The following is a 22,274-nucleotide window of genomic DNA, read 5'->3' as shown; positions in this document are numbered from 1 at the left end:
CCGGTGTTGCCATGAGCTGTGGTGTAGGTCACAGACGCAGCTTGGATCCTGTATTCGCTCTGGCTGTGGTGTAGGCCGGCAGCTGTAGCTCTGATTAGAACCCTAGCCTGGGAACTTCCCATATGCCACGGGTGCGGCCCTAAAAAGACAAAAAGGAAAAAAAAAAGACAGTCCCAGCCATATCCAGCCTGGAGTTGGACCGAATACCTGGGTACCATGGCCCTACCAAGCTAACTGTCACGGGCAGTGTGGGCGTGCACGTCTCCCATCACCTGGCTCAGCCCAGGCTGGTTGTCGGTGCGAGAGCAGTTGCACATTCATCCGTCTACCCAAGTGAAACGGGGGCTTGGGCTCTGGGAGCCGGCAAACCTGAGCTCCCGTCCCTGGCCTGACATGTCTTTTGGGCAAACCGATGCATCCAGGCCTCAGCGCCCTCCTGCGTGAAATGGGGGGCATTACACTCCTACGTCTGCAGGCTGCTGGGAGGGTGCAGTGGGAGCATGGGTATGAGGTGTTTGCCATCACAGGGGGTCCCATCCCTCCGACCTGGCACCGGAGGTCACATGGCAGCCGCTCCGAAGAGGGAGAGTGGGCTGGTCTTCCGCTGCCTGCCCAGCGCCCCGTCCTCTCTCCATCCGGAGCTGCTGACGTGTAGCCGAGAGGCCAGGGGCCACCCCTCATTCACGGCAGGCTGTGTGCTTTCAAATCCTGGATATGTATCCCGTCCAGGGGGGAGTGACCCCGGGAGCAGCTTCAAGAGCGTTCCCAGCTGTGCGTCCGCCCGTTCCACCCTCCGCCCCCCGTTTTGTCCATAAATCCTGAGGCTTCGGGGCATGGTTCAGTTACATGGTTCAGGAAACTTCTTGGCTGTCTCATCATCTCCTCCACTTAGGCAATGGTTTCCTGTGCCATGAGAGAAGGAGCCCTGGAAAGTTTCAGGCAGCTGCTCTGCCCCGAGCTTGCTGCGTGACTGGGACGTTTGCCTTCTCCCTCTGCGCCCCGTCTGCCCCCCAGTTAAAGGTGGAGAAGAGGCGGGGAGGGGCGGGGAAGGAGGCGCTCCCAGCCAGGGGGCGGGGGCTCCCTAAGTCAGGCCATCGACTCTGGTGGCTTTGGGGACCTGGGCCACGTGGCTTTGATGTCTGAGTCCAGGGGCCCGTGGATGCCACAGGGCTGATTTCAGATCTCTTAGTCACACAGCGGGCTGGGCACCGCCTTCTGGCCCCCGCCGTGACGTCTGAAATCAGAGATGACATTTTCAGTTTAAACAAGCTCAGATTATCCGCCCTGCTGGAGAATTCCTCCTGCGTCTCCCGGGAGGACTTTTGCCGGTTTGTGTCTTGTTTCGTGCCTGATCCCCGAGCTCTCCGGCTGCTCCAGATGTCTTGCGTCTCCTCTGCTTTTATCTGCGTCCGTTCCTGCCGCAGAACTTCCTCTAGTGTCTCTGTGCGGCCGTCCCTGGGTTTCCTCCCCACCCGGGTGCAGACCTGCCTTCCGCTCGTCCCCCGACATGTGTGGTGGGCCTACGATGGGCTCCCGTGGGGGCCGCACAGGGGGCGCACAGACCGGGGCTGGCCTGCCCCGACATAAGTACAGAAATCGAGAGTGAGCTTTCAGAAACGCCTCTGAGCATTTGATGGAGTAGCTTATGTCTGTTTAATCTAAATGTAAAATCGGAGCGTGTATATCTGTTTTCTTAACTTGGTTTTCCTAATAATCTGCATTATAAGTTATCCAAGAATTGGCTCCAGATGGGGAAGGAACCCCTCTCCTTTGGGAAGGTTCCTTTGGTTGCGCCCATTCTACAGATCGGAAGACTGGGGCCCTGTCACTGTGACTCCTTGGGAGGCGGGGTCTGGGCACCCTGGCCTGTGTCTGGCACGTGCCAGGGCCTGGGGCTTTGCTGGGAGGGAACGCCCCGAGTGAATGGAGAGTCCCCAGGTGAAATCTGAGCGAGGGGCTCCAGCCTCCCAGCCCGAGAAGATTCAAACCCTCAAGACCGTGTCTTGGTTCCACCTCCGCCAAAGGCGTCTTTTTTTTTAAATAAAAATTTTTTTCGAAGAGGTCTTTGAATGATTTTCAAAGCCCTGAGAAACAACGCTTTATGCATAGTTAGCATATGTAATGTTAGACTGACTGTTTTTTTGGAATACTATACATAATCTGATTATCTAAAGAAGCAATGTTATACTGAAATTCGCAGCAGAATTACTAATATATTTATTTTTTTGCTTTTTAGGATCGTACCTGCGGCATATGGAGGTTCCCAGGCTAGGGGTCGAATCGGAGCCACAGTGGCCGGCCTACACCACAGCCACAGCAACGTGGGATCCGAGCTGCGTCTGCGACCTACACCATAGCTCACGGCAATGTTGGATCCTTAACCCACTGAGTGAGGCCAGGGATCGAACCTGTATCCTCACGGATACTAGTCAGGCTTGTTACTGGCTGTACCACAGTGGGAACTCGCTGGGGATATGCTTTTTTTTTTTTTTTTTTTTTTGTCTTTTTAGAGATTGAACCCCTATCCTCCCCTGGTCGGGTCTTTCACCCACTGAGCCACCCTCCTTTTTTTAGTGATTCAGCTGTCTTTGTGAGGGTAACTCTGTTTTTAAAAAGGATAAAATGAACACTGAGCCGTTCATCAGATGGACGTGCAGGCGCTGCCTGACATGTACGAGAAGAGAAGGCGTTGGGAGTTTCCTCTGCAGCAATCAGGCACTGTGTGTGGACGGCGTGTCTTTGCCTCTTTCCCTTTAGCTAAGGTTTCTGAGATCGAGGAGGAGCAAGAGGACCCCTACCTGAATGACCGCTGCCGAGGTGAGACGGGACCTGCCAGCTCGTGGTTAGGGACGCTTGTGGGGGGGGGGGTCCATGCTTGCTCACTGGGGGCGTGACATTGGGCTTGCGATGTGCCCTTTGGCTGGGAGTCAGCTGTAAATCCCTGTCGTCCCCCCTTCTGCGTCCTTTCCTCCCTGTCCCCCCAGCTGGGGCCCGGTAGGTGAGCCAGGGAGAGGGGGCCTTGTAGAGAAGGGGCCGTGCGAAGCCCCAGGCTGCCCCTTGGGGCAGGGGGGTGAGTGTGACTTCATTTTGTGTCCCGGAGCTCCAGCCGTGCCAGCTGTAATATCGTTTATGGAACATTCCCGCATGTCTGGGCTGGCAGGTCTGCTCCACAAACTCATTTGGTGGCTTGCCTGGGGGCTGGGCGTTCACTGAATCACAGGATGGAGTGGTTGGTGTACAGTGACAGTTGGCACAGAGGCCTGGGGATGGGGGGCAGGGAGCCCCAGAAAGACCCGTCATCCGCTCTGGGGGATGTAGAGAGGTCTTCCTGGGGGAGGGGTGGCAGGTTCACCGTGGGCGAGGATGGGTTTGCCCGGGAAGGGACATCGACAGAGGGGCAGGGGGAGAGGAGACCCGCAGGCCCGCGGAAGCTGGGCACTGGCTGCGTGGGCTGGGGGTGGGTGGGGAGGGCGGGGTGCAGGGAGCGACAGGAGGCTGGAGGAGTGGGCCACTTTGTTTCGTGGCCTCTTGACCTGGTGGAGGGTTGTTCCCATGAGACTCGCTCTCGGAGCATCACGCTGGCTGCCCTGCAGGAAGCGTGGTTGGAGGGGTGGTACCAGGTGAGCGGGTGGAGCTGAGCCTGCGGCAATGGACTTGGGGTACTGGGGCCGGGGCCCGCTCTCTCCGGGTCCGTGCTGGGCGGTGGCATCACCCTCTTATCTGTCTTGCCCCTGAGGCTCCACCTCAGCCTCCAGAGCCCTCCTGCTCGCCACCCCCCACCCCCCAGTTGCCAGGCCAGGACTGGGACCTGAAGCAGCAGCCCCGGAGGTGCCAGAGCCAGACCCTGGAGGTCCCCCTGGGGGAGGAGGGGTGCCGTGAAGGCTGCAGGGGGCTCCAGCCTGGGGACCCTGCCTTGCTGTGTCAGTCCACCCTGGGGGCCCTTGCTCTGGCCTCGTCCAAGCCACCGTAAGACCAAGAGGTCTCTGGGGTGCTCTGCCTCGGCTCACGTCTGCTCTGCCTCCAGGTGGTGGGCCCTGCAAGCAGCAGTGCCGAGACACGGGCCAGGAGGTCGTCTGCTCCTGCTTTGTGGGCTACCAGCTGCTCCCCGACGGCGTCTCCTGCGAAGGTAAGTGCCACCGCTCTCCGGGTGGCAGCGGGACGGCAGGTCGCAGCCCTCGGGAGCCTCTGCCTCTGCCTGACCCCCACTTGCGGGACGACCCAGGGCTGGCTCCCCAGCGTTCCCTGGGGTTTGCCGCGCCTGCTTCCAGCCCCGGCTCTCATCCAGGGGAATATAAACACTGCGCGGGGGAGCGGGTTGGGGTTGGGGTTGGGGGCTGACCAGGCTCTGAATCCGGGATCTGCTGAATGGCCCCGGGGACGCCCCCAGGCTCTCTTTGCTCCTCATCTGTGAGATGGGGAGGAGGCGACGGGGTTCTGGGCGATCCCATGGCTGCAGTTCAGTTTCTGGGCGATCCCATGACTGAGGTTCCGGTTCTGGGTGAGCCCACGACTGCGGTTCAAGTTCTGGACAAGTGCAGTACAAGGCCTGGCACTTGCTTAGCAGGTGCTCAGAAAGAGCAATAGATCTGAAACTCAGCAGGGGAGAGAACCCACTGCTCTTGCTTTCGCGGTGATGGTGAGCGCGCAGGACGCCACTCGGCGCCCGGCCTGAGCTCCCACGTGCGTGGGGGACTTGGCGGATGCAGTGAGCCGATCCCACTGTGTCTTCTGGAATGTTCCTTCTGATCAAGCCCGAGGATCCGTAGTTCTTGCTGGTTACCGCTGTGTCTCTCCTAGATATCAATGAATGCATCAAGGGCAGCCAAAACTGCCGGCTGGGAGAAACGTGCATCAATACAGTGGGCTCTTTCCGCTGCCAGCGCGACAGCAGCTGTGGGACTGGCTATGAGCTCACGGAGGACAATGACTGCAAAGGTATAACAGGCTCCGAGTCTGGAGACCGCATCCCCCCCCCCCAGGAGTAGAGATGACGTGATGGGAAGGTGGCAGTGGGCTCCCCGGGTCTGGGCTCCTTGGGGCTGTGCCCCCGTGGCTGCCTTGGGCACCAGCCAGCCTCGTTACTGGGGAAGGTTCACCGTCTTTTCCATAAAGCTGACTTAATGTCAGAGTGTGGATTTCTGAAAAGGCTCAGAACAGTCATTTAAAAACAAGACCAAAAAGACTTCACTGGTGGCTCAGTGGGTTAAGGATCAGGCATTGTCACTGCTGTGGCATGGGTTTGATTGTCCCCGGCCGGGGAACTTCTGTGGGCTTCGGGTGCATGCAGCCAAAAAGAACAAAAAAACAAAAAAAAAAAACCAGATCAGAGATGAATTTCAGGTGCTCACATGTGCTTTCTATCAAAAAAAATGTATTTTTTTTTGCACAACAGCTGCCTCCCATCTGATTCCAGGCTTCCTTGAAGTTCAAAGCCTATCCCTTCCGCTGCCTAAAAACATGACATTTCTGGCTGCTGGCTTTTCCCCGCCAAACCATAGATGTTATTTGGCAGATAAGCCTTTGATGAGGATCTGTTAGAACATAGTTTTCTGTGGAGGGTTTCCAGCCCTTCAGAACGACAAAACCACTTGTGTGAAAAATGCCGGCTGAGTTACGAGGGCAGCTCCAAAGCAGGTCACACCCTCGTGACGTCCGAGGGCCGCCTCGGTCCCCGCCACCCCTGCAGATGCCTTGGGCGGTTTGGACCCGGAGCACCCAGGGGCCCAGCCAGCTGAGTACACACTTTTGAACATTTGACAGCCGTGAACTTCAAGGGAAGGGCAGCCAACATGTGGAATCACGACAGTCCCGGTTGTTAATATTTGGAAGATTGCGCGGACTTCAGAATGAACCCGTTTATGGGGACGGTGTTTATTGCCGCTAAGATCCTCATTGCTTTATAATCTAAACGAAACATGCACTTAGCCCGAAGTGAAAACAAAACAAAATCAAACCACATGTTGCCAGGAAAATGCCTGGCTTATTTATTGTAGAACAGAAAATTTGCATCCTAAGAGCCTCGGGGAAAAAAGTCAAGCGTTTGAAGTCTGTAGCAACATGAGCCCTGTTTGGCTAAGGAAGGTCCTTTCTGTATGCGACCTCGCTCTTGGAATGCTTTGGGGTTGTAGTCTGGGTAAATGAGCATGAAAAGAAGAACTTTCTTGTGATGTTAGCATGTTGTTACGATGCTTCTGGCAGGACTCTTGCTAACCATTTCCTTTTTTTATGATGTACCAGATATTGACGAGTGTGAGAGTGGTATTCATAACTGCCTCCCCGATTTTATCTGTCAGAATACTCTGGGATCATTCCGCTGCAGACCCAAGCTACAGTGCAAGAGTGGCTTTATACAAGATGCTCTAGGCAACTGTATTGGTAAGACACTGCCTCCGGGGCTCATGGGGTCCAGTGATGCTGCGCAGTGTCTCTAGACTCGGGCACCGCATGAGGCAAAGGAGGGTCGGCCGGCTTTTCCTGTGAAGGGCTGGATAGCAGAATAAGTCAGAGCCCGTGGGCCGCGTGGTCTCTGTTGCGACTGCTCAGCTCTGCCGTGGCAGCTGGAAAGCAGCCACGGATGTGTCAACAAGTGGGCGGGGCTGTGTCCCAGTAAAACTTTATTGACCAAAAAACAGGTGGCAGGCTAGATTTGGCCCCCCGGGGCTATCGTTTAGCAACCCCTGGTTTGGACGAAAGAGCTTGAGGTTTCTTTATGTTTGTTTTTTCATTTTTATTGAAATATGGTTGGCCGACAATGTTGTGTTCGTTTCAGGCATACAGCAAAGTGGTTCAGTTAGATATATGATATACATATACTCTCTTTTAGATTCTTTTCTATTATAGGTTATTACCAAGATGTTGAAGCTAGTTCCCTGTGCTCTATTGTTAAGTCCTTGGTGGTTATAAGATCTTGAGTTTAGGAGCTCCCTGGTGGCCTGGTGGGTTAAGGATCACTGCCGTAGCTCGGGTTTGATCCCTGGCCTGGGAACGTTCACATGCTGAGGGTGCGGCCAAAACGTAGAAAGAAAAGAGCTTGAGTTTTGAAGTCAGAGACACCTGGGGTTGAACCGAGTGACTTGGGGTCATTTACGTACCTCCTCTGAGCCTCAGCTTCCTCCTCTGTAGAAAGGGACCAGTCACCATAGCGCGAGACAAGGATTTAAGCAAGGTGGTTGTGAAGTGCCCTGTGTATTGGAAAAAATTGTTTTGAAAGGTGCTCTGTGTTAGTCGTCAGATTTGCAGAGACAGAGAGTAGAACGGTGGTTGCGGGGGACCCGGGGGCCCGGGGGATCGATGGCGATCCAGGTGGAGCTCTGCTTGGGATGCCGCGAGCGTTCTGTCGGGGGAGGCGCTGAGAGAGGGCTGGATGCCACTCATTTGTACACTTAAACGGGGCAAACTGGCAAAATACGGCGTTGCTGTCAGAGGAGGGTCCTTGTGAAATGAAGGAAAACCCCACGGAATTGAGTAAAAGGGGAAGGTCTGGCTGAGACCGGCCAAGTTGCCGAGGCCGCGTGTGGCAGGGCGGGGGCTGCGGTGGCCAGAGTGGCCTGTTCTGAAAACAGGAGGTGGCCCCTGCTTTCTCCTGCAGGTGTCCCCGCCAGCCACCTGGCTGGGTCACTGCATGCTGCGGGGAGGTGAGTCCTGGTCTGTGGGGCTGCCCTCTGCCCTCTGCTCAGCAGAAGCTTCTGGGTCCTCCTTTTGAGGTCAGAAAGACGTCTCCCCTGATCTGAGCCGCAGGGGCCACTAGTCAGGAACCAGCCTCCCTGGGGCTGCCCCTCACCCGCCTTGAAAGGCAGGCACCGCTGGGAGCAAAGGATGGAGAATTTGTCTTCTTTCTCTCTCACCCTCTTGCCGATGAGTCTGTAGATCTTTGACTTGAGATGGTGCTTTAGACCCAAAGCCCTTCCCCCTTTCCTTTCCCTCCCAGGACATTTAAAGACAAACGGAACTTCTGTCTTCAGCTGGTCTGAACCCGGCCCCAGTCTTTGTCCCTAAAACTCTCCTTTCAGTGGGAGGCGTCTGAGCTGTGGGGGCCTCAGCTTGGCTGCGGCTGGCCCCTCGCCAGCCTTCTGCCTGCGAGGCTGTCGTCACTGCAAGGAGGGGGCCGGTGAGTGGGAGGCTGACAGCTCTCCCCGGGCCAGGACGCAGGGGATCCCGCCCAGACCTGCAGCTCGCAGGGGCTCCAGGGACGATGGAAACCCCGACTCATGGCAGAATCAGTCTGGTTTCCACCAAGACGGAGCATTTTTGCAAGTCTCCACCCGGCCCCTTTTCCCCCTGCCCCCACCCACTATGGGGTGCAGCTCTGTGCAGGGGGAGGGGAAAAAGCAGGAGCCCGGGACCCAGGACTGGCGGCAGCCCAGCCTCTTGAACTTGGGTCTCCAGGGGCTTCGGAGACCACAGCGTGGCTCCTGGAGGTGCCCTCATCTCAACACTCGGGGCACGGGGGCGGGGCGCTTTTCATGTGCCCACAGTCCTTGCCACCAAGTTCGGGATTCTTTCTTCATAGAAATTACCTTTTTTTATTTCAAAAATTATATTCATCTTTATTTGCAAAAAAAAAAAGCAAGCAAAACCCCAGTGCAGAAAGGGAAAGCTTCTCCCCTGCTCGGCAATGTCTGTGTATCCTAGATTTTTTCTTTTCTATTACAAATGGGACCAGATAGGTTTTCCTGCTGTGGCGCAACGGGGTCAGTGTCGTCCTGGGAGCGCTGGGACACAGGTTCGATCCCTGGCCCCACCCAGTGTGTTAAGGATCCGGCATTGCCGCAACTGTGGCTTGGGTCACAACTGCAGCTCAGATCTGACCCCTGGCCCAGGAACTGCATGTGTGGTGAGGCAGCCGAAAAGGAGGTGGGGGGGCAGACGTTTCAGCCACTCTTTTTTTAAACCTACTTCATGTATTTTGACAGCATTTCATGCCATTACCTCTCTGTCATTTTTTTAAAAAAAATGACTGCCTGGTCCAAAGTAAACCTTTCCAGGGAGAAAGTGTATCAAGAGAAGAGTGTCAGGATGGGTGTCGGGGGGAGGGCGGTCCCCCCCCCGCCCCGTGTCCTGGGTCTTTGGTGTGCACGTCTCCGTGGGCGGCAGCGTGACCCGTGGTGGGAAGCTGGGACCTCGTGTGTAGCCGGAACCATCTTCCTAGAGTTCTTGGACCCATCCCTTGGGTCCCGAGAGCCTGTCTGAATGTCCCGGGGCCTTGAGGTTTGGTCACCGAGAGCCTTGCGACTCTCACGTCTTGTCTTCTCCAGATGTTCCTTCTTCTTTGTCTTCTAATCCCCCTTCCCCACCTCCCGACCTACCTCCCTTTCCGATTTAGTGGGGATGAGAGAAGAGGCCAGCCCCAGGCTTCCCACCATGGACCCACCCTGGTCTCCAGATGTTTGAGGGTCCTGGGTTCGGGATCACTGGGTGAAACAAAGAGAGCGCCACCCCCATGCCACCCCACCCCCGGCCGCTGGCATCACCCGGGCTTGCCCCACGTGATCCCCTGAGAGGAGAGATTGCACGATCTGGGTCCCCGGCTCCCCGCATCGGTTCTGTCTGCCCGTCCCGTTTGCTCACTCTCCTACCCCTTCTTTCCGTCCTTCATTCCTGCCTTCTTCACCTGGTCCTTATCTGGTGGAGCACAGCGCCTGGGGGCTCCCCTCTCCGTGGAGCCTGTGATATCTCCAGGGACCCCAGGGTTCCACGGCCCGGAGTTTGGGAACCATAGGTCTGATTGGCGTGCTCGTGGCCCTGGGGAAGGTAGCAGGAGTGTGTCTACATGCTGCCTTTATTCTTGATACAGGGTGGGGGCCGCCAAGCTCTTCCTCTGTGGGGCTAGAGAGCAAACATCAACTTCGCCCACTGTCGGGTCTCTGTTGCAGCCACATGAGAGAAGGGACCTGGCTGTGCGCTAGTAGAATTGCGTTGAAAAACACAGGCTGCAGGCTGCACTGGCCGCGGGCTGTGCTTTGCCCACCCCAGATTTCAGGGTCCTCGTCCTGGCTGGAGGGCAGGAGACCTTGGTTTTAGATCTGAGTGAACCCCAACTCCAGCCTTGAGTTCAGGGAGTTTCCTGGTTCTCAAATGCAGATAATAGGAGTTCCCTGGTGGTGCAGCGGGTTAAGGATCTGGCGTGATCACTGCAGTGACTCAGGTCGCTGCTGTGGCCCGGGTTCGTTCCCCGGCCCAGGCACTTCCGCGTGCTTCGGATGTGGCCAAAAAAGATGCAGATGACAATCCCGGGCCTGCCTATCTTGCGGGCTAGTGGTGGTGGTCGAGGGCTGTAATGGGGTCAACACTTTTGTAAACTGTAAAGTGCTGCCCCCGTGAGACCATCAGTATAAAGGACAAGGAGGAAGGCAGGCTGACCCCTTTGTCTGCGGAGGGTGGAGCTTGGTGGCCAGAGGAGAAGCACAGCTGACCTTCTGCCATCACCCCCTTCCCTCGCCACCCCCACCCCCCAGGTGTTTCTAAGTGTCAAACCAGTGATTCTTAAAACCTGAGGTCCTTCTGGAAGACCACCCCTGGTGGGAAGTTCCATCGCTGTGGCTTTGCATCCAGTCTGAGCGTGAGGCGCGAACCGATGTGGAACCCCCTTCTTGTTGCTTTGTTGATCCGTACTTGCTGGGCGTGTGTTCGTCAAAGGGGAGTGAACACCCCGTGGTCCCCATCGGAGGCTGGTCCAGTCAGGGAGGGAGCCCGCGGGTCAGTGGGCGACCTCAGAGCAGCCCTTGCCCTGCCCCGGTCCGTGCAGGTCCGAAGGGGCCTGGAATGGGGGCAGGGATGTGGGAGGAAGCCGGGCCCAGGGGGCCCCGCTGTAGCTTAAGAGAGGTGTGTTTGCCAGGGGCAGTGGCTTCCCGGGCAGGGACCGTGTGAGCGAAGGCACAGAGGTGGCATCGGAGTATTATTAGGGCTGGAGCCTGAGCGGCTGGAGAGACCGGCCGGAGTGAGGCTGGGAGGCGGAGGAGCCCAGGACACAGGGCTGGCCCCTAGGGGCGGCCACCGCGTCCCCCTGAGCCCCTGCCCAGCTCAGGGAAGACCCTCGTCGCGGTGAGGCGTCTGTGAACACAGGAGAGCGCCTGGAGTGCCAGGCTGGGGATGCGGTGCTGTGAACCGTGGAGGGGTTGGGGGCTTAGGGGCAGGAGGATGGACAGGGAGGTGGGAGTTAGGTGTGGTGTGCTGGTGAAATCGGGAGCCAGTGAGGAGGCTGCTGAGGGGTCTAGGATGCGGCGTCATGGTCACTCCGTCTGTGGTTTTATAAAGAGGGGGTTGGGATTTCTTTGGCCGTCTAGGCACTGGCTTTGGGAAAGCCCTCCGGGTCTGACCACTCTCTCTCTCTTCCCCCCTGTAGATATCAATGAGTGTCTAAGTATCAGTGCCCCATGCCCTGTTGGGCAGACTTGCATCAACACAGAAGGCTCCTACACATGCCAGAAGAACGTGCCCAACTGTGGCCGTGGCTACCATCTCAACGAGGAGGGAACCCGCTGTGTTGGTTGGTATTAAAAAAGAAAACCGTGTTTGAAGTGGGCGTTCCCATCTGCTCCCAGCACAGCCCCTCCTTCTCTGGAAGGAGAGGGCAGTTCCCCAAAGGGAGCTGTTGACCCCTGTCCATCCCTCCCGTCGTGGCTGGTCCTTCCTGGCTAGTGCCTGGACTGGTGCAGTAGAATGCCAGCCCAGCCCCGGCCAGCGGCTTTGCCCCTTCGTTCTGTCCAGTGGATCCTGAGCTACAGGCTCTCTTGCCCTCCCTGCTCACAGCCCTGGTGATGGCTCCCCAGGGGTGACAGGCAGAGGGCAGGTGGCCCTGCTTACAAGTCAGTCTTCGCCCAGCCCTGCCCTTCTCTCTCCGTGTGGTTTTTGCTCTCACGTGCGGCCTTCTCCTCAGCTGCTGTGCATTCCTGTGCACCCAGCCTGCCCAGATCCTGGCTGGACGGTCCCCTCCCTATAGCCCCCTGAGCACTTTCATAGCCTCCACCAGGGTCCCTGCCTGCCCCCCAGGGCAGGGGCCCCCCAAAGTAGAGGCAGCTGTCTCTCTGGCCTGGGGCTGGCACGTTGCAGGTGTTCTGTGACGTTGTGTTGAAGAATCAACGGGTGCTGCTTTGTGGGCTCCTTCCGTGCCCCTCTTTCTGATCATCTCAGGGCAGGCCCTCCCCCCATAGCCCCCCCCAGCACACACGCACACACACACGCACACACACGCACACGCACACGAGGTTTTTCACTGGCTCTTTCTCTTTTGCAAGATGTGGACGAGTGCTCACCTCCCGCTGAGCCCTGTGGGCCGGGGCACATGTGTGTGAACTCTCTTGGAAGTTTCCGCTGTGAGTGCAAGGCCGGCTACTACTTCGACGGCATCAGCAGGACGTGTGTGGGTACGTGGCCATCTGCTCAGGGGGCCGGCCGGGTGATGCCCCGGAGAGACCTGCCTGGGGTCCTTTGCAGTGACCGAGGCCTGCTCCTCACCTCTGCAAATGCCAAGGGCAGACAGTCCCAGAGAAAAGACCCCAGTCGGGAGACTCCCCCTTATTCTAGCTGGCCAGTCCTGAGGCTCTTCGGGAGCCCCCACCCCCACCCCCACCCCCGGGCGTGAACCAGGTTCCCCATCTAGAGAACAGGTGCTCTGCTTGGCCCAGGACCTCCTGGGTTTTATGCGACTACAGTCCACTCTATAAAAGCTCCAGAGGCTTGATGATTCCCCAGAGATCCACTGCTGACCTGCACGGCCCGGAGCTCACCCAGGGCAGAGAGAACCCAGGATGGCACAGTGGCCAGAACAAATCCTATCCCCAAACCGGGGTGCTCAGGGGAGGCTGGCACTTGCCCCGCCCACCCCCATGGCACCTTTGTCAGATTCCTCCTTTGGGCTCTGGGGTGAAGGACTGGCAGGTGGGCATGTGCCCAGACATGCCATCGTGGAGGGGGCACGAGGCTTGCCCAGTGGGCAAACAGGCCGGGTGTGGTCCCGGCTCCCCTGCCGACTCGTCCTGTGTTTGGGACAAGTCACAGTGCCTTTCTCTGGGAGGAGACCGGGGGAAGTGGGGGACAAGGGTTGAGGGCTGCCCAGGGAGGACGCTGCCCAAGCCGCCTGCCTGCTCTTTTCAGACATCAACGAGTGCCGGCGCTACCCGGGGCGCCTGTGTGGCCACAAGTGCGAGAACACACCGGGCTCTTACTACTGCAGCTGCACCATAGGCTTCCGGCTCTCCTCTGACGGCCGCTCCTGTGAAGGTGGGGGACAGGGGGTGCCCCGAGACCTCATCCTTCCCCAAGCTGCAGCCTCCTGGGGAAACTCACCACTCTGCCCGTCTGCAGACCCGTTTGGGACTGCGTCACACCTGTGCCCCAGCACATATGAAAGGACGTGTTAGCAGAGAAAATGCCTCTAAAAATGTACCTGTCAGAGACGACAGCTCACCTCGATTTTCCCTGGGCCTTGGCCCAGCTGATAACATCTGCTGCACACATGGGGGTGGGCGACTTGGCTGCAGAAGCTGCGTGGATGTGGCGGGGAGGCTGGGGCTTGGGGGCATCCAACCCGCCACCGACATGCCCTTGGGGCCTGGCTGCCCTCACCTGCCTCAGCATCCTCACAGGGCACATGGGTGGTTGTGACAAAGAGAAACAAAAGCGGTACACTTGTTTAAAGTGGTAAGACGGATTGGCTTTAGACTACTACAGCAGAGGAGAAAGACCTCAGCTCCACCGAAACAAAAAGCGCAGGCTTGTCACCTGCCCGAGTGCGTTAAGGATCAGTGCTGAAGGCTGTTAGGGGAGTGTTTGGTGCAGTCAGGCCAGCCGTCTGCTCACTGGCTCCGACCCTCCTGCCGCGTCTGGGGGTGGGGCCTCCCCTTCTTGATGATCGCATTTCAAAGGCTGGGTTCCCAGGTCCTTAGAAAGATGCTCCGGGGTTGCTAACGATACACCTCGAAGGGACAGAGAAAGGATATGTACTCGCAGGTTTGCTAAAGTACATGCTTCTGAGAAAAAAGGGAGTCAGGGCCTGTAGTCTGATGCGGGCCGGAACCCTCAGTAACTTCTCTGGCAGCGTTGAGCTTCCCCAGGCAGGGTCATGGTCTTGGGTGATGCTGAAGTTTGGTTGGGTCTCTGTGTTGGGGGGTGGGTTGGACCGAATTATTGGTGCCGAGAGTCTTGGGGTTCTCAGATAACACTGCCCCCTGTGGTGATGGACTGAGATAGGTGAACCGCGCAGGGCCTGGCACATGGTGGGTGCTCAGCAGACGTCACATCTTCTGCGGGCAGTAGGTGATGAGGTCAGTAGAAACGGAGCGCTTTGGACCACCCTTGGCAACTCCTCACGTGGCCCATCAAGCCCCCTTCTTGGCAGTGCAGTGCCCCGGGGGTGACCTGTGAGCCAGACTCAAGACACAGCAGCTCTTAAAATCCTGCATTAAGAGGGATGAGCACAAAAATCGGATGTGCCCGGATGCCCCCCAGACTGTAGCTCTCGGCCTGGAGGATGGACAGTGCGAGGGACTCCTGGGCGCTAGGCTTCCCCAGAGATGCTGGGATTTGTCCCCAGGAACCAGACCCAACATGCGTGGAAGGGCAGGAAACAAGATTCAGGCCTGGGGGTCCCTTGGGCCTGGCTTCAAATCCCACCTCTGTCATTCTTAGGGCCTTGAAGAAGTAGCTTAGTGTCTCTGGGCCTCAGTGTCCTCATCTGTGAAATGGGGATCGTAGGGCCCACCCCGTGGGGGTCGTGAGTATGAACCCAGGGGACGCCTGTGACGTATTGTCTGTCACAGTGCCCAGGACGAGTCAGAGTGCTCCCGTACGGAGGCTGCTGGCATTATTGTTATTATATTGGTGACCTGTGCTGTCCCTGGTTGCCCCTAAACCACTGATTAACACAGATATTGTCTAGTTCATACTGTGGACATAAAACCAGGGCCTGGCCAGCCTTGCCAGATTATTCCACTGCCTCCTGCCCAGGTTCCTGCCTTCAGGGAGTGTCTCTGGGATGTGAGAAGCCACATGGGGCGGAGGTGAGCATGTGAATAGGGGATCAGGTGGCAGCCAAGTGTGTGGGGGGACTCAGGGCTGAGACAGGGGGTGCGAGGCTAGTGGAGAGTCTTGGCTGCTCAGAATTAGGAGAAAACAGATGTGAGAAGACACTCCTGGGCCAGAGATGGACAGGCTTTTTTCCTGAAAGCCACACAGGACATCTTTCAGGCTTTGCTGGCCACCTCTGGGTTGCGACAGCTCCACCGTGCTGTTGTGAGGCCCAAGCCACCACAGACCCTGGTGAACGAATGGCCGTGGCCGGGTGCCAATAAAACTTTATTTGCAAACTCAAGTGGGGGGCCGGAAGTTGGCCAATCCCTGCTGAGTGAGCAGAGGAGCCAGATCCCAGAGGAGCCAGAGCCCAGAGACCGTGTGGCTTGAAGCAGGTGGGGGTGGGGAGATGCCCAATCCCCCAGCCGTGAGGTCTCTCTCCCTTGGGGTCTGTCTCTCTTGCGGTGACCCTGGGCAGATGTCTGATCCCTGAACTTGGAAGGCTTTGCCTCTGCCTATGTGTTAACGCGAGGGAGGTCACAGGCCGGCCAGGGATGGGTGACGCAGCTCCGAGCGGGGAACCTTCTCTCTTTCAGACGTGAATGAGTGTCACAGCAGCCCCTGCAGCCAGGAGTGCGCCAATGTCTACGGCTCCTACCAGTGTTACTGCCGGCGAGGCTACCAGCTCAGCGACGTGGACGGGACCACGTGCGAAGGTGAGGGCTTCCGGCTGGGCGGAGGCCGGAGCACCTCCGCCTCTGTCCCTGTCCCCGCCCCCCCCTTCTGCCTGGCGGGTGGTTTGGTTTTACTCCCCCGAGATTTCGTAGGATGCCCTCTACCCATCATGGAGTAAGGCTTGCAAAGGAGCAAACCCTCTCCTTGGATTTTTCTGTAGTGAAATAAAACGTCCCGGCGGTGTTTGCCGTGTGTGGGGAGACCTTGAGTGGGGCTTGGCGCGGGCAGGTGATGCCGGAGTGAGGAGGGGCCTCAGGGCCCACCCACGTTGCTGATTCCCAGCTCTGCCTTGGGCCCGTTTTCCTTTTTTGGGCCGCACCTGCAGCATATGGAAGTTCCCAGGCTAGAGGTTGAATCGGAGCTGCAGCCTGCTGGTCTACACCACAGCCACAGCCACACCAGATCCAAGCTGCATGGGCCACCTACACCGAAGCTTGCAGCAGTGCTGGATCCTTAACTACTGAACGAGGCCAGGGATTGAACCTGCATCCTCATGGATACTAGTCAGGTTCTTAACTCACTGAGCTGCAGCTGGAACTCCTTGCCTTGGGCCTTTTAAAAGCCCCTCTCTGGGCCTGGGCCGTCTCTGCTATGACATGCGGGTTAAGCCCACAGTTGCAGCTTCTTGGAGGAGGAAACCAAATCATGGCTTAAGAGCGCTTCCTAGGGTGCCTGAAGGGGAACTTTTTTTTTGTTTTTTATTTTTTTTTTGTCTTTTTAGGGCTGCACCTGTGGCATATGGAGGTTTCCAGGCTAGGGATCGAATTGGAGCTACAGCTCCCAGCCTACACCACAGCTCACGGCAACACGGGAGTCTTAACCTACTGAGCGAGGCCAGGGATTGAACCCGCATCCTCATGGTTCCTAGTCCGATCTATTAACCACTGAGCCACTACGGGAACTCCTAGGCAACTGTTGTTAAGATGATTCCTACGTCTGCATAAGGTGCGTGTGTTAATGACACATTTAACAAGTGGCACTAGGGCTTGGCTGGCAAAACATTTCCCCATGTAGTCACCCTGAAGCCTTGGCTCCTCCCCCACAAACACGCTTCACGCCATGAACTTGCTGTGTGGCTCCAGGCTAGGTGCATCCCCTCTCTGGGTCTCAGTTTTCCCTTCTCACGTGATGGCCTCTGAGGCCGCCCCAGCCCCAGCGCTTCAAGGCCCCCTGGGTCCAGCTTGGCCTGGGCAGCTGCCCCCCAGGCCGCAGCTCAGTCAGCCCACGGGGGTGGAGCCCGGCCAGGGTCCACACGGACACTAAGGGTGGGCTTTGCTGTCACAGACATCGACGAGTGCGCCCTGCCCACCGGGGGCCACATCTGCTCCTACCGCTGCATCAACATCCCGGGAAGCTTCCAGTGCAGCTGCCCCTCGACCGGGTACAGGCTGGCCCCCAACGGCCGCAACTGCCAAGGTGAGCACGTGGAGCCCCTGGTCTCTCTCAGGCCGTCCTGGGGCTCTGCATTCGGGTAGGGAGCCTGGCTGTGTCCTGATCTCCTGCCCCCGGGCACACTTGTCCTCCGGGAGGGCTGAGCCCTCCTGCCCCAACCTGGGAAGCCCCAGGGGGGCCCAAAGGGGGGCTGGCAGCCTTTTGGAAGATGCCACTGTGAAGGAAACGGGCCGTCAATGCCAGGAAGACCCACAGCCTAGCACTGCCCTTTAGGCTCTCCTTCAGTCATTCAACAAACCCTTGCTTTGGGCCAGGTATTAAGGGCAAAGCAGTGAGCAGATGGTACGGGCCTCTGTCTCAAGGTCTTGGTCCGCACTTGGCAAGGGGATGGGCCAGTCAGGATGTGTGACAAGCCTGAGGTCTCTGTATTTAGGGACCTAATGGCTGTAGGGTCTGGCTGGGGCTTGAGAGTCGCCTCCAGCATTGCCAAAAGCGGGCAAGTGGCATCCGGCTGGTACTCGGCTCCCGTTTCTGAGGACACCCCGCACCTGAGGTGGTCCACTTGGTTCCGGAGGGGCTGCTGAGTACATGTTTGTGAATGAGCAGCCCTGGCATGGACACGCGGGCCTCCCTGCCGGGAGCGGCCACAGAGGCTGAATCAGAGGTCAGGTCTGTCCAGCCGCTTCCTGATGACCCCCTCTGCGGCTGGGGGCCCCGGGCTCTGCAGGTGTCATTCCTGGTCAGAAGGTTTGAGGACTTCGATCAAAGGCGGGGAGGGAGCTGCGGGCCTTCCTGGGAGGGACCTGCTCAGCCCGTCCAGGACTCTGGGTGGAAGTTGCTTTGTTTTCGCGTTTCTGAAAGAGCAGCTGACTTCCTGATCCTGGCCAGGCGCCCTCACCGCAGCCTGGGGTCCTGCCAGACGCGGCAAAAACACATTCCTGAGCCTCAGCCTTTGAGGTTGGGCAGGGCTGTTTTTGCCACCGACAATCAGGATTTGGCATCTCTTAACAGATGCCTCTGGCGCGGTGACATCCCCTGAACCCACCCTTTGGCTGCTCTGGACAGTTGTGGGAAGGGGGACGGCTCCCCATGGCCAAGGTCACCTTGTGACAGTCCCCCAGGCCCAGATAGTGACCAGCCCTGGACACTGGGTGTGACATAGGACCCGTTAAATCTCAGTCTCTTCGTCTGTAAAGCGGGGCTGGTAGCTTCTGCTCGTTCCTCCCGGGACGTTACAAGGGCACCTCTGAGCCTCAGAGAGGCGCTGGCTGCCTGGGTTCCGAGTTCACCTCTGCCACTTACAAAATATGTGACCTTGGGCCAGTCGCTTAACCTCTGTGTGCTCGTCCCTAAAACGAGGATAAGCACAGCCCTTGCCTCATCGACTTGTTGTGAGAATCAAGTGCGTTATTCCTGCAAAACCAGGGCCATCAGAGAGCGTTTGATGTCACCGTCATCACGCTCGCCCCGGGAACTGTGACTAACAGCCATTTAGATTTAAATCTAAGTCACTTATAAATGAAAGAGCAGCCAGCAGACGGCAAGGATGGGCTGACCTCCCCCGACCCTGGTTGGCGGGAGGTCCGGGCACCCCCAGCCGTGGACAGGGGTGGCCGGGGGGGCCTTGGCCTTCACGGTGCTGCTTCGGGGTCTCCCGCAGACATCGACGAGTGTGTGACCGGCATCCACAACTGCTCCATCAACGAGACCTGCTTCAACATCCAGGGCAGCTTCCGCTGCCTGGCCTTCGAGTGTCCTGAGAACTACCGCCGCTCCGCAGACACGTAAGTCCCTGGGCCCCGCGATCGTCTGTCTGGGTCGGCCTTGCCGGGGCCCGGCTCCCCGCCCGGGCCAGGAGTTAATGAGCTGTGCCCTCCCACGTGGCTCCTGGGAAACTCCAGGAGCCCTGGTTCTCAGGCCCCCACCTGCCAGTGAGACGGGTCCCAGGAAGCCAAGGTCGTGACCTCTCGCTCTGCCGGGGGAAACCTCGGGCCAGGGTCTGGGCCTCAGTTTCCGCATCTGTGAGCCGCAGGTGTCAGCGCGTGCTCTGGGTCGGGTGAAGGTGGCCATGACTGTGGGCGAGCTGCTGTGACTTGCTGGGGTGCCGTTGTAGATGAAACGGGGGGGGGGAAGCCAGATTCCATTCAGCCCAGTGACTGCGCGGACAGCTCGGGAGGTGCTGTGTCCTCAGCTTGTCACTGTGCGTCCACATGTCATTGTGAGCCTGCCCCTCTCAGGCCCCCGGGGTGTCTGCTGGGGTGTCCAGGAACCCCGTTCCTCAAGTGAGGACCCTCTGTCTTGCCACACACGACCCCACCTCTTATCGTATTAGTGCCCCTGGCAGGTGTTTCAGGAAAAGCCCTGCGGTGGGAGCCAATGTCAGGAGCACAGACATGTGTCCCAGGAAGTGCTCAAAGCCACCGCCAGGCTGCCTGGGTGACTCGCCTCCTGAGCCTGCTCCTGCTCCTCCCACCAGAGGGTCAGTGCCAGGCCCCGGCGTCCACTTGCTCACGTCCACAGTTCTGGCTGTCCTGGTGGATTGCCAGAGCGGGAGCCGCTCAGGGGCTTGCTGTCCTTCCCGACATTGGGGTGCTCATCTGCCCCCCCCCCGGTCCCCTCTGGTTCCCCAGCTGCCTTCTAGCTGGTTAGGGGAAGCTGCCCCAGAACTGGGCGTGCAAGGGCACAGCATTCCCAGGAGCCCGTGGGCCCAGCAGCAGCTTGGTGGGCAGGGCTGGTGCCCCCAGAGCCGTGAAGAGAGATCTGTGTCCTCCGTTTGAGGCTGTGTGGCTGTCTGTCCAGATTCCCACACTCCCAGGCCCTTGCCTGTGTCTGGGCTTGAGGTTTCCTGAAGATGGGCTGTTTGCTCTTGGCCTCTAACTCACACACAGCCACGAAAGCCACAGGGGAGGGGGTCCTCCCTCCTCCTAAGCCGGGGTGGGGGCTGGCAGGCTGGCGCTGAGGTTGAAGCCGAAATCGGCCGGATGCAAGTTGTGGAATCCTTGGCTGCACCCGCCCCACCTCGCCAGCCCCCGCTGGTGCCAGGGAAAGTCCTTTACTCATCTGGGGAGATGGTTCATCTCGAGCCCACTACGTGCGGGCATCCGGACAGACAGTGGGCCCGCAAAGACCCCCAACTCCTGCTCTGCACCCAGGAGGAGCGTAGGCAGGAACCACAGTGGCTGCAGAGTGCAGGGACGCTGAGAGGAGGGCCCTGCCCGGCTGGAGGCACAAGGCAGGGATGCCCGGAGGTGGTGATGCTTGAATGAGGAGGGAAGAGGAGTCAGACAGAGAGGGAGGCAGCGGAGGTGGGCTTGGAGTGGGGTGTGGACATGCGTTAAGGGGGAACAGGAGGGTTCCCAGCAAGGAAGCAGAACCGCGTTCTGCTGACAGAGCGGGTGATGCCCCAGGGCCTGGTCTGTCCCATCCCGGGGATGTGTCAGCCTGTCCTCTGGGGGCGGATAAAGTGGGGGCTCCAGCAGTCTCTGTATTAAGGGCAGGAAGCGGGCCCCCACCCACAGTGAAGAGGAGCGGGGAGGAGGAGGCTCCAGGCAGCCCCCCAGGGAAGACCGTTGCCCCGGTGACACACATTCTGCTCGCCAGCACCACCTGGCACCGGAGCAGAGGCCGGGAAGCAAGTGGAGCTGGGGAGGGTGTGAGGGTCCCCTGTGGCTATTCCCAAGCCTAGTGGAGATGCTGTTTCCTTCTGGAACGATCTGGCTTGGGTGTCGGGCTCACTTAGGTTTGCTTCCCAGCCTAGTCCATTCCAGGCCCCTTGACCTTGACTGGGAATAGATCCTGTGAACTTCTTGCTGTAAAGGGGGTGCTGGTATTGCCCCCCTGGGTTCCTGTGGGACGACCTGTGATTGTGGCAGAGCCAACTGCCACACCGCTTGCTGGGTTCAGCCCTGGGAGTGTGGGGAGGCGCCCCAAGGTGTATTGACTGCCAGTTGTTATGGACGGCGGGAAGGTGGGCGGTGGCCCCCGTGTCAGGACCTGACAGTCCTGCTCCTCGGTGCCGTGACCTTGGGTCTTGGCCACCCAGGGCCCCTTCTGTCTCGGTAACACGGCTCTGGCAGCCCCCGCTGGTCACTGCCTTGGGGATTAACAAGGATTAGCGGTAACGAGCTCCAGGTGCCCAGCCCCGAGCCGGCATCCGTGCTTAGGGAACAGTGGTGGCGAGGAGGCTGAGAATTGGCCGCCTCGTTCTCAGAATACAGAGCTTCCTCAGAGCAGCTCCGCAGCTCCGGCTCTGCTGCTGACTATGTGCCCTGTGGGCTGACTGGGACCGGCCAAGGCTAGGGCTGCTCAGCCTTCCCAAGGGAAGACAAGACACGGGCTCCCCAGGGGCTGTGTGGTCCAGGGCCCATTCCTGTTGCGCACAGTGCAGGGCTTGGTTACAATTTCTCCTTTGCTGACACTGCTGAGGAATCAGAGCAGCCAGGAGCCCAGCGTCCGGCACAGGAAGTGGGGGCAGGGCCTGGACTCCCAGGCTGAGGGGCCTCAGGGGGTCTTGTCCTGGCTGCCCCATTTCCATTCAGGAGAGTTACTCTGGGACCACAGGAGCACCCCTAGCCTAGTGTGACATGGGGACAAGGCACTGATGTGGGCAGGACGCAGGCCAAGCTCCAGGTGAGCAGAGGCCAACCTTCCCTCAGCGCTGCGGACAACTCAGCCTGGAGTTTTCTCTTTTATGGGCCTTTTCCTTCTCGGCAAACATCCTTATAAGGAATCTATTACCTGACCTTTAGAAAACAATTTGCAAAATTTAAAAGAGCTGTATTAGAGGAGTTCCCCTTGTGGCTCAGCTCTAATGAACTTGATCTGTATCCATGAGGATGCAAGTTCGATCCCTGGCCTCGCTCCGTGGGTTAAGGATCCGGCGTTGCCGTGAGCTGTGGGGTAGGTCATTGACATGCCTTGGATCAGGCATTGCTGTGGCTGTGGTGTAGACCAGCAGCTGTAGCTAGATTCGACTCCCAGCCTGGGAACCTCCATATGCCGCGGGTGCGGCCCTGAAAAGAGAAAAAGAAAAAAACAGAGCTGTTTGAGAAAGAAACGAGCGGCCAGCCCTTCAGTGGTTAACACGCAGGAAGCCTTGACAGGCAGGATTTGAGGGTCTCTGTCTCTGTCCCTGTCCCTGT

The 22,274-nt window shown here is 58.4% G+C and overlaps 1 protein-coding gene across 2 annotated transcripts in view; it reads left to right on the top strand.

Annotated features, from left to right (window-relative positions):
- FBLN1 (fibulin 1) overlaps positions 1-22,274 on the top strand; it is an 87,681-nt gene that overhangs the window by 27,199 nt on the left and 38,208 nt on the right. For both annotated transcript variants that reach the window (XM_003125955.6, XM_005663736.2), the window contains exons 5-14: positions 2,758-2,817; positions 4,025-4,126; positions 4,798-4,935; positions 6,238-6,375; positions 11,342-11,485; positions 12,234-12,362; positions 13,093-13,218; positions 15,603-15,722; positions 17,026-17,157; positions 18,794-18,917. In XM_003125955.6, the coding sequence (XP_003126003.3) occupies positions 2,758-2,817; positions 4,025-4,126; positions 4,798-4,935; positions 6,238-6,375; positions 11,342-11,485; positions 12,234-12,362; positions 13,093-13,218; positions 15,603-15,722; positions 17,026-17,157; positions 18,794-18,917 (1,213 nt within the window). The remainder of the gene's footprint in view (positions 1-2,757; positions 2,818-4,024; positions 4,127-4,797; positions 4,936-6,237; positions 6,376-11,341; positions 11,486-12,233; positions 12,363-13,092; positions 13,219-15,602; positions 15,723-17,025; positions 17,158-18,793; positions 18,918-22,274) is intronic.

This window comes from Sus scrofa, chromosome 5 (genome assembly GCF_000003025.6).
Source record: "Sus scrofa isolate TJ Tabasco breed Duroc chromosome 5, Sscrofa11.1, whole genome shotgun sequence".
In the NCBI taxonomy this organism is placed as follows: Eukaryota; Metazoa; Chordata; class Mammalia; order Artiodactyla; family Suidae; genus Sus; species Sus scrofa.
Note: the sequence above shows the minus strand (reverse complement) of the source record. Positions and strands in the feature narration are given on the sequence as shown.